This window comes from Polyodon spathula, chromosome 25, assembly GCF_017654505.1.
Source record: "Polyodon spathula isolate WHYD16114869_AA chromosome 25, ASM1765450v1, whole genome shotgun sequence".
Taxonomy (NCBI): domain Eukaryota; kingdom Metazoa; phylum Chordata; class Actinopteri; order Acipenseriformes; family Polyodontidae; genus Polyodon; species Polyodon spathula.
Window position 1 is genome coordinate 14,529,350 of NC_054558.1, and position 12,326 is coordinate 14,541,675.

Genomic DNA, 12,326 nt, shown 5'->3' on the forward strand with positions numbered 1-12,326 from the left:
GCTTCTCTTAGTAGTACTTATTCATGACTGGTAAAGAATCATGTATGCACTTTACATTAAGTGTCTCTAATGTATGTGTATTTACATATTTACATGTGTACTACTCACATATAATTGCATTGTTATTATGCACTGCTACAATGTACTTAAGAGGCTGTCTGGTCCAGCGTCTAAAGAACCGGGCTTGTAACTAGGAGGTCCCCGGTTCAAATCCCAGCTCAGCCACTACATGCTAGGTGTATTTTTATTTTACTGCTCGAAATAACCATCCTGTTGAAGATCATCCATTACTAATTAAACAAGCACTAGTGCTGAATTTAGAAACACTAAAAGAAATTCACTAAACTGAATGACAAATGTTTAGACAAAGTATTTTTCAATGCCTTAAAAACAAAGAAAAAATCCTTTAGTCGAAATGTCTGTTATTGAATTAAAAATTATAGAAGGGTTCTTTATGTATTGTGTTGCACTTGCATATAAGCTTGTGGAGGTTAGCAGTAGATGAAAGTTTGATGAAAGTGAAACATGAACAGATTTGAGTGTGCCTGTAACATCACACTCCATATAAATTAGCCATGAGGTTTTCTGAAGGTAAAATTACTTTTCATTAAGATTAGTTTTAATGTTACCATTCAGTTTACTGCAAAGGCAAACGTGGCAGTCTTAACCAGGACTGATCGGCAGAGCTTGTTTAGGGCAAGCTGTGCTTCTATCAGAGTCAGTTTCACCATTGTTTCCTGTTGGTGCATGTGTGTGAAAGAAAGAGACTGCACCTGTGTGTATTCCTTCTTGTGGAGACTCCTGGGAATCTAGTTGTACCCCCTGAGCTAAGCAGGGCCAGGCACAGCCAGTCTGTACCTTCACAAAGGGAGCTTGTAATGAATCTCCTGCTAGCGGCTGCTGAGTTAATAATACTAACATAAACACAAGACCTGTACTTGTCTCTCGACAATAGAGCTTTCTCTTTAGTTGAATGGTAAGACGTTAGTCTCTGAACCATATGGTTTGTGGCTGCACCAGCCACTGCCTTTCCATTCAATTCAATGGGCTGACATGCCAACTCATTACAAGCTCTGTAGCACCAGAGCATTAATACTTAGAACATCCAAAAAAACACAAAGACGCTTTTTGTCTTTGTAATTCAGTACATATTTCATTTTTTCTATTTATTTTGTTACTGTGTTTATTTTATTTAGCTGAGGTAGAGATACGGTGACCTCAAAATGTCGCCTGACAACCGGAGTCCGTTGCTACAGCGACGACTAATGTCTCAATGTCATTCGCTGTACTAACTCCCGGCCAGAACTGGAGGGAACAAACACACACACGACTGTTGCTCTTTGGTGTTTTAAACATAGCTGCTTGCTTTGCTTTCACTGTTCAAGTCAAACATGTATCTTCTCAATGCCTAAACAAAACCTTTGGTCAGATACAGACTGGAGGTAGTACAGTAATCCATACAGATTGATGGATAACTAAGACTTCAAAGGGTTTTACAAAGCAACCTGCAAATACATCTAAAGGGGCAGTGCTTGTTATAACCAGACTCTGTTTAGCAGACCCCCAGACTGAGCGTTAAGACCATCCCAGCTTAAAGCTATTTTCCCATTTTTAATAACATGCAGAATACATTTTGCTGTGTGCATGTAGATTAGGGGTGTAACAATACACTCATGTCATGACATGCAAGTGGCAATACAATATGTATCACGATATGCATAATAATATCAAATAATAATTTAATGATGGGCTATTGTTTAAGAGTGCAAAAATCACACTATCATGCACTGCCTGTCTTGATTTCAGTGGGAAGCTACAGTGCGTTTCCTATTGGATGACATGCGCGCCTATTGTTCAGCATTGGCTGTATTGCGAAGTTCAAGCTAAAACACTGCCCACTTTTTCTAAATTCAGATGAGGAAAATGTCTTCAAGCAGAAGTATGCGCCATAAAGCGGACAGCAAAAAACTTTTGTTTAATCCCACAGCTGATTTTCTCTCTTATGTCATCGCATTTAAATGGAAAACCGTTGTGCTTATAATGCCAAGCCACTGCAGCAGTCTGTAAAGCTGCCTGTGTGAGGAGTCCCTTTGAAAGCCACTGTAGCAGTCTGTAATGCTGTCTGTGCAAGGTGTCCCTTTGAAAGCAAGCACAGTAATTTCAAAGAGGCCTATTATGCTCCACTGGTACCTGCCTCTCCCTTTAGAAACATCTGTCAATATTTAAGAATGAGCTGTTGGTCTGTAAAGAAAAAAAAAAAAGCCTACATATCACATGTACTAAACTGAACTACGAGAAGGACAGTAACAATCAAATTCAAATGCCTGCAAGTCCAGAAGTCCGGTTGTGTAAAAGGTTAGGGCAGCATTAACCTTAACGTACACTGGTATGATACAGCTTCTGGCAGTAGCACTCTGTAGATCATCGTTTAACTCTGAACACAGATCTGCTACAGCCTGTTTATCAAGCCGGTATCTCTAAGACATTTTCATCTGACTGGTCTTAAATATTCTATTTGCAAGGGATCTCCGATTTCCTTCTTTCCTCAAGCATTCTAAACTGCAGAAGGCGTAATGTTATCATTCTACTGATTGAAAATTGCAGGTAAACTGGGGAGTGGGTTAAAAAAAGCAGGGAACACCCTGAAATGCCCTGAAACAGCCACAAAGTTGTGACAAAGTTTTTGCAATGAGCCGCAAGGCTAGTTTTTCAGTGCAACTCTGACATTGATAACACTATGTAACACAATTTTTGTTCCTGGGTAGTAAGTGTTATTTCCTAATTGCTTATGCCTCAAAAGTATAGAAAATGGCTCCCCACAAACTTTGCTTTTGTGACCATTTCAAAATATCACTATTTCCAATGGGAAAATGGGCAAATGTGCGTCTTTTCGTTCACATAAAGTCAGAAAAAAACAATATATGAATCCAAATTAACATGTATTTATACTAAAGTAATACAAAGATGACTACAAAAGATTTAGAAGTGAGTAGTTTTTCGAGATTTACAATTATACAGTTTACTAGAGCAGGGTCAGCTGTTGCAGAGAACTAAGTTTTCTCACCATTTTAAGAACTGTGAAAGTAGAACGCATAGAAATACTGTAATGAATGGTACTGCTGAAAAAAAAGTAGGGAATTAAAAATGAAATGCACTTCAGTCTAATTATTTGCAGTAGAAAAACTGCCATTTGCTAAATTTAGCTTCCAGATTGTGCTAATGCAAAATAATAGTTTGTCTGAGGTTAATCAAGGAAGTAAAGCCATAACAGACTCTCACAGTTATTTAACCTGAAGTACTACCATATATCGTGTTTTAAAAATCAGATACATTTTTGCAATCAATTGTGTTTACTGGAAGTAGAAAATGGGAAAAGTTGTATGGAATTGTTTTGTTAGCTGCAAATAAATTAAGTCACTAAATATATAAAAATGGCAAACGTTTCTCAGAAGACATACATTTCTTAGGTTTCTTTGAGTAGTTCTGCATTTAGCACAAATGAATGTTTAATAGTTATGGATGATACAATACAAGCAGACTTGTACCCCCCCTCCTCTCCCTCTGAGCTGCCTTAATAATTCACTGTCTCGCTGTCACACAGCTGGAGGGCTCTGCTAACAGAGCACACAGGCAACGCTGTCAGTTCCACAGTATCAAGTGGGTTTATCAGCCCCTATCTGGGTAATTTCGAGGTAACAATAATGTAATAACATCGCGCCAGATTTAGCAAGTGGGAAGCTAAACCACAGCCTGCAATCAGATCTGTGGGAGCAAGATTCCATCTATTATCAGTGAGGTGAACTCCACTGCCACTGTTCAGCGAGTCTGCAATTACCCCACTTGCACTCTCAAGCACTAGAGGGAAGCTTACTCCAAAGCATTACCAGAAGCTTTATTTACAGCCCAGTTACCAAACCAAAAATAAACAAGTTAGATATATCATTTCAGTGGCATGTCAGTACATAGCCTTACTTAAATGCAAGACAGTCTAAAGGCCTTGCTTGGCTACGATATGTATCTCTTTCAAAACTGCACATCTGAAACCTACATAATGAATGGGCTGTAGCTACAATTACTTTAAATGGAAATATATTTGAACAAGGGCGTTCCATTATTACAGAGGAGCACGCAAAGCAATGCATTCACTATTACACTACAACTTCTTAAAGATATGTATTTGTCTGTTTGAAATAACCACTGCAGTCCACTGAAAGAGCTTGGTATCCCTGTGATGCGTTTCATCAGTAAGCAGTGGATTTAGAGCAGACATCAATAAGTGTCTCAGCCATGCTTTATTTGCCATTCAGTTTACTTATTTTTAAACTTATTTTTGTATTAATACACCATGCTTTTATCAGCAGCTACTTTGCTTGTGCTCTGCGCTGATTGCTTCCTGATCCTGAGGGGCACAAAATAAAATAAACTCCCGCTTCGCAATAAGTTCCGAAGACGGGGGGCATTATAACTAAATGCCCTGGCTCCTAATTTTAGGGACTGTCAGAAGATTAGCATTTTCCGATCTCAGGGAACGACCAGGGACATATGGGGTCAGCAGATCTTGAAGATCAGGCCGCCCGAAACCATGTAATGCCTTATACGTAATAAGAAGAACTTTAATAATAACAACAACACAAACAAATGACATCATTGTATCAATAACATACGCCATTAAAACCAAGATTAACTAAGATTCTTTTTTTTTTAAATCACAAAATTAATCGCAATTTTTTTTTTTTTTTTTTAATCGCTTGACAGCCCTAAATATAATATAATATCATATTAGAAATAAGAGGAGTTGTGGAGCCATTATGTAAGGGGTCATGGCAAACGTTATCATTGGTACAGTGAAAAAATCAAGTAAAAACATATATGAAGGATCTGTATCACCAATATGGGCAGGATTAAAACAATTGCATGAAAACGGCTATTTTTTACTGGACTGTGGCAGGGAAACGATTAGTTTTCATTTAACACCACTGGTAATGGAACTTGACTGAGAACCATACAATACAGCTGTGTCAAACATTTAATAACTCAAGGTGAACTGATTCCGTAACACTGAAAATATGAGAGCCTCTGAAAGGGTTTATGAGAAGGCAATAGAGGTATGTACTGTTTGGATTGTGAAATACCTGATTTATTATTATTTGTATTAAACAGTATACAAAGTTTCAATTTCCTTTTACAAGATTTTTCTCCAGTTACTAACTCGCAGTTCCTTCCACTAGCGAGGGGGCAGATGTAAGTTTCACAGCCCTATGGATCGTCTTTATCACAAATGCAGCATTTAAGAAAGTGGCAGAAAAATTACCTTTTTGCTGAGACAGTTAGTACACTGGTACTACATAAACATCAATAGAGAATGATAGAGAGTCAACATACTGTATCAAATATATTACATAGGCAAAGCATGCTTATTAAGAAACTGTAGCTTATTTCAAATGACTAAATACAAGGCATCAATCCACTCCCATCGCTCTCTGACTAACAGTCATTGCTAATCTTGAATAATGAAAACGTCCACACGTTAACATCTCTCACATGACAGGTATGACTGTACCTGACTAGCTCAATCTCCACCTCACAATACACAAAGCTGACCTCTCACGCTAAACAGGACATTGCAAACCCTGCACTGGACGGTGCTGTAGATGTCATAGCTTTGTAAACCTGGTATAAAAAAACAACATGGACTTGTTAATTAAACAATAAATTAAATTCACTTGCTAAATACACCATTTGTAAAATGTGGTGAACAGCTGGGCAGGATGTGACTAGAGTGCAGGAAATATTGCACTTTGAAGTCTGAATTTTCCACACTATGCATAGCCATTCACTACATAGGTGTCAAATGGGCAGAGTTGAAAGAAGTGACATCTGGTTCTACACTTGGGAAAGAAAATCTATTTTTGCAAATTAAATTACAGGATTGCGATATTTTATGTTTCTTTCAAAACTGCACATTTGAGACCCACAGTATAAAGTGAATGGAAGTAGACAACAGGACAGATTTAAGAAAGTATTTTAGCTGCCATGCAACCACTTTACTAGTAAGTATTAGTGCCTTTATGTGATGTTGGTTGAGTAATGCCAAACATATTTTTAATTTATGCTTAGGTTTGTGAGGTGCCATGTGTGTAAAAAAAAAAAAAAAGCATTAGTATTTTAAATTTTTTTTCCAGATTTAGCTTAAATTTTGTATTTTTAACCCAGATTTATAAATGTTCTGAAAATAAATATTTTTTAAAATGTGTACATTCAGATATAATTTAGAAATCTAGTTACCATATTTAACATTTGGCTAAATATTTATAAATCTTAAATCTCAACTAGATTTAACATTTAGCTAAATATTTAACAAAATCTTAAATCTGTTTTGTGCTTTCACGCAATTTGATTGGCTCATGTAATGCTGAAATGTCCACATTCCCTGAATAGCATTACAAGAGCCAATCAAATCACATGAAAGCGCAAAGCGGGCAGAGCTCATTTGCATACAAACTCCAGATTTAGCTGGCCAGTTAAATATTTAGCTAAATGTTAAATCCTGTTAACAGCTCTAAGATTTAATTAAATATTTAGCTAAACGCTAAATCTTGTAAATAGATTTATAAATTATATCAATGTACACATTTAAAAAAATATATATTTTCACCTGTGTAAAAAATACAAGATTTAAGTTAAATCTGGAAAAAAAACCTTAAAATAATGTGCTTTTTTTTTTTTTTTTTTTTTTTTTTAACATGGCACCCTAAAGGGCTTCTGATTTTTGGTTTTAACCGATAACCTATAACACACCCTGTGGCGGGGCAGTAGAAGAGCCCTGCACATAGAGGGGGCAGGGCAAAGCCCTGCTTCTAAATATATCACTGGGTGGTTTGTATTTTATGTATTTAGAAACACGATATATTATGATTTAAAATGTACGGTGTTGTGTTTATTTAAACATGAGTATGTTTTGATATGATTTGATTGTATTTTGTACAGATTTAAAATATGATCTTTCGTTATTGTTTGACAGCATGGATGGGGAAGCCCCATCCTACAAAACTCGTGTGGAACGTGACCATCTCAGATTGATTAATTGAGTGTTAACCAGCACAGTACTTGTTTTGTGGTCGGAATCTGTTTTGTTTAAAGTTTTACTTTTGCTCAGTGTTTTTTTGTTAAAATACTGTATTTATTTTGGTTTAATAAAAACGGCCCTGTAGAGCAGTTTTCACCAGAGTACCTGCCTGTGTTTCTGTCAGCTGTCTGGTCTGGGAACATTATCCTTGGCTACTCTGTCACACACACCCAATACAAAAAAAAATGTAATCGCTGATAGCCAATAAACACTGGAAACCACCAGAAAAATAGTGGAAATGGTTAATCAATTCAAGTTGAGGGACTCCCTCACAGTACAGTTAGATAATTGTTCAGTTGGAAATTTAAAAAAAAAAAAATAAAATCTATATTAACTTTCTACTGTGCTGCAGCTGCAGTGTCCCTGTCAATGTCATGAATCTTGAGGCCATGAACCAATCACGATTGGATTTACTGGTTACTATAGCTACCGCTTCAACTGAGTAGGTGTGTACTAAATAAGAAGTGAACTGAGCTGGTTTATCAGTCTGGCTGTACAAAGTAACCAAATATCTTCTATAAGATCTTTGAAGTAACTGCTTAAGAAAAAAAAATCTTTAGAAGCCGCTGGTAGTCCCACGGGCTGTGGAACATTACAGTTCGGTAGTCCAGACCTAATTTTTGGTAGTCCTGGGCGCCCGTACTACCGATTTGTCTGCCTCTGCATTTCATAGGACAGCTGGGCAATGTCCCGCTTTCCTGCCTTGTATCTACCATTCGTTCTGAATACTTTAAACCTGCCCCAACTACAAAATTATAGCACATTCCTACATTTCTATTGGAGACTCCACTTGCGAGATTTAAAATGAGATTACAATGGAGGGTTGTTGGCAGGATTTAAAGCTGTATTACAGTTAAGATAGAAGATTTGAAAATTGTAGCGAAATGTAAAAAAAAATGCCTACACACAAAAACCCTGGTAGAATGAGCCCGTAACCATAAAGATTTAATTGTGGAAGACAGCAAAGGAAAGAAGGTACAACTTAAGTGTGCAAGTACTATGGAGTTACTACTATAAATACTTTGACAGAAAAAAAAATGCTGAAGCATTTTGGAAAGTAGCCAAAAATACTAATTTCATACAGCATATCAAAAAACAAAAGTCCCGAAAAAAGCAATAAAACAAGCACCGTAAAAAGAATAAACACTGAAAAACAGAAGGCCTATTTATGCTGAAAGGATGTAAATTTAAAACCTGGCTGTCTGCAGAAAACCCAGTAACCTCTGTGCAGTCTCGTCCTTAAGTTTACATAACAGCTCCATTACAGAATGCCTGTCTAGCCTGAACCATTGTACAATATATGAATTCCTACAGATACAAAATGTCATGATTAAACAGTTAAACAAACAGTAACACTTCAGAATTCCTTACTGCAGTGACGTTTCCCCCTATTCATTTTAACAAAAGCTGTGCCATGGGGCGAATTAGTTTCGGTGTCATTTGCATCTCTGAGTTCAGAAGGATTCATCATAAACCACTCATGTTCGCTCTTGTGATTCATTATCGGAACCTCAATGCAAATAACAGTCTTTGAATACATTGTTGGTTGTCAACAGCTTGGAGGTCATGACTACAAAACCCATTAGTAAAATGCATCAGATTTCCTACCTGTTATTCACAGTTTTCTCGTCCTTCTCGTATGGCTTGACAAACCACTTCCCAATCCGCACAAAGCTTTTGTCCATGAGGCACCTGTAAACCAAACACAGCAAGCACTGAGAAAGAGGCAAGAGGAACGAATAAGGTTACTTCCTTGTTCATTAAACTACATGCATTGCAATGGAGTCTCAGTACATATGGTAAAAATGATAGAATTGAGTAACCTACATCCAATGTCACAGCTATACATCTCAAATGTGAGATATTAATCTGCTGAAAACATTGATTACTATCAACAGTATGTGCAGATATTATAGAATACATATTTGTTTTGACAATTTTACAAGGGCTTATCCAGATATACGCAAAAATGTGTGACTTACAGATGAATGAATGAATAGGCAGACATACACCCACTATATCACCAGAGTATAATAGTCCGAATAGCCTCAACTAAATAATGGTATTACCAAGTGGCATGCCTACTGCATAAGTGGTTCTCTAGATATATGGTGGAATCAGTGAAGTGTGACACACGTGTGTGTGTGTGTGTGTGTGTGTGTGTGTGTGTGTCAACGCCTCCACTATATCCCATTCGCAGTAGACTTCCTCCCCAGCAGGGAATAGGAAGTCATCATTTCCTGATGAGTTGAGGTTTTTCAGAATTTTTAAAACCTATTAAAAAGCTGCTCAATATATCTATATCTCTTACAGACAGGGAACATAATCACATTACAGTTGAATATGTTTGTTTAATATGGTGAAGTTCAGAGAAAAAAAAAAGACAAATATCATGGCGAGAATGCAAGACCTCAGGATCTGGACCATTTTCTCAACATTTAATTTTTTCCACCATATATTAAATGAATACAGTCGTACAGACCCCAGTGCGTCTCTATTGCTCTAAATGCCCCATATTAATAATCTATATTGTGCGTCTAACTGCAAACTAAACAGGTAATTATTAATCTCAAAGTTTTTGGTAATATTAGAACATGTCTGTATGGCTGAGCATCTATTTTTTTTGTTTTGAATATAGCTGACTATGGGACTGACTGTCCTGGAGAAAAATAAAGGGGAAAAAAAACACATTTTCGGAACAAAAAGAAGAAACTTAAAGCCCCATTATGTGGGTCATAGTGCTTGGTTGAATATAACAATTGGAAAGCTGTGCACTTATTCTAATTCAGTCACTTAGACAGGTAACAGGTTCATGGCTGTCACACACTGTATGCCGTGCAACTAGTGAATCTGTGCAGCGATTTACAATGAAGTGTAAAAAATATAAACTGGTTATCCATAGAGAAAATCGCCCACTTAAATGTATAAGAAAATCCAGTCCATTTTGCTTCTTTTTTTCTAGACATGTTTGTTTCTTTACCTTAGTGCACATATATTAAATATGTAGACATAAATCACGCTCCACAAAAATGAATCGTTACAACCCACATGGGTTATATAGTGATTTTATAGACAGGAAATGGCTACACATAAAACACAAAGGATCATAAAACAGCCTGGACGCTCGAGATTCCATCAGTGTCGTCTCTGGTGTGGAACATCATTTTGCGTCCAGCGTGTGGCAGCCTTAAGACACATCGCTGTTTTGAATATAGTGTCCATTAAGTGTATTCATCGATTCTCAACACAATACATGATGAAATACAAAAACAACAGTGAAATTATGATGCTTAAAAAAACTGACAGAATCTCTAGGGAGGGTCGATTTCAGTCAGCTGTGCTTACCTCTCCAGAAGGTTATGGATGGCCTTGAAGAGGAGCGTCCTGCACTCGTAAGACAGCCCACTCTCCCACAGCCCCTCCTCCGCCACTGAGAGAGAGAGAGAGAGAGAGAACACTTTACTCACAGACATATCATGCACCTCAACCAAGAATATTATTAAAATACATGCAGTAGCAACATGACATTAAAAACGCACACCACTCAGCCCTGCCTCCCAAGATGCACTGCAATTTTTAATAGATTTATTACCTCAGAGCCTTTCTTTCTACATTTATAGGTTAGGAGGAGAACACAGTATTCTAAGGGCATAGCATACTGTGCTCAGTTCTGGCCACTACTCCATCACTTCTTTATTTAAAGTCAACATTTTATTTTATTATTTAAAACAGATAGTTTTAAATCCTGTCTGCAACACAAATTCATCAAGGATGCACAGCCAAATTAGTTTTTTTCTTTTTTCATTTTTTTTTATTACAGTATATTGAAATGCCCAAAGGCTGTGAAAAACAACCTTTTTCAAAAGAATTGTTTAACCTTTCAGTTTTCACCACCTTCTTCATATTGTATCATAGCTGATGTGATTGCAACCTATAATTCATTGTATTTACTGTTAACACAGATTTTCACAAACACAGATGTACATAAAGCCCTATATTTAACAAAAAAAGCACAAACAAAATACTCATGATTAAGACTGTCGAAACACGTTGAGATTTTGTTTGTGCTTTTTTTGTCTTCTAAAAAATGTGAAGAGAAAAGCTAAAATAAAAAATAAGAATAATAAATTATTTTGTGAAGAATTGGTTGACTTTTTTCACTCAAATCTATGGTTATAAATGTACCACTAAATCTACAACAAAGAAGAATTAGGGTGGACTTGGTTGGACTAGGGTAAGAGACACTTTTCCACACTGAGTGGAGAGGGTATGGAACGGGTCACCTAGTTATGTTGTTGATGTTGAATTACTGGGATCGTTTAAGATCCAACGTTACAAAGTGTTGACATTAATCATCTACTTGCACCGGAAAAGCACTTATGGGCCAAAGGCCTCCTCTCGTTCATTAATTTTCTTATGTTATCAAATGTAGGCAGCTACTTGCTTTGTTAAATTGGCATAAAACATTTTTTGAAAACCAGATTCACAAAAGTTAAAATGTAGCCAGCGAGGGGGATGGAATATTTCAAATATGTGAGCCTACATACATTTACACGTGTACTCTGGGGGGTTGGGGTGAACGTACTACAATACAAGGTTTTAATTTGGCCAGAATAGACTGAATATTTCTAGTGAATTGAGTACACTGTGTCGTTTTCCAGCACAGAGCCCAATATTTACCTCCAGGATCCCCTGGTAACCATGGCAACACTCATTCCATCCCCCCACTTTTAAGCCGAGTCAGGGAAACTGTGATTCTACACTGGGAAGGACTCCTTGTGAGCACAGTGTCAGCAGCCAGGAGAAAGCGCACTGTATCTCATTAGCAAGGTCTAGCAGGGGTGTGCTGTGCCACTCCAGAAACACCACGGCCAGCTTTAAATACCCCTCACACCCCCAAAGGACTGCCACTCCAGAAACACCACGGCCAGCTTTAAACACCCCCTCACACCTCCACAGGACTCCCACTCCAGAAACACCATGGCCAGCTTTAAACACCCCTCACACCTCCACAGGACTGCCACTCCAGAAACACCACAGCCAGCTTTAAACACCCCTCACACCTCCACAGGACTGCCACTCCAGAAACACCACGGCCAGCTTTAAACACCCCTCACACCTCCACAGGACTGCCACTCCAGAAACACCATGGCCAGCTTTAAACACCCCTGACACCTCCACAGGACTGCCACTCCAGAAA

The 12,326-nt window shown here is 37.6% G+C and overlaps 1 protein-coding gene across 1 annotated transcript in view; it reads right to left on the minus strand.

Annotated features, from left to right (window-relative positions):
* The window catches only part of LOC121299806 (mediator of RNA polymerase II transcription subunit 13-like), a 123,594-nt gene that overhangs the window by 46,285 nt on the left and 64,983 nt on the right, over window positions 1–12,326 (minus strand). Inside the window, 2 exon segments of the mRNA XM_041227896.1 lie at window positions 8,735–8,818; window positions 10,472–10,556. Of these exon segments, the coding sequence (XP_041083830.1) occupies window positions 8,735–8,818; window positions 10,472–10,556 (169 nt within the window).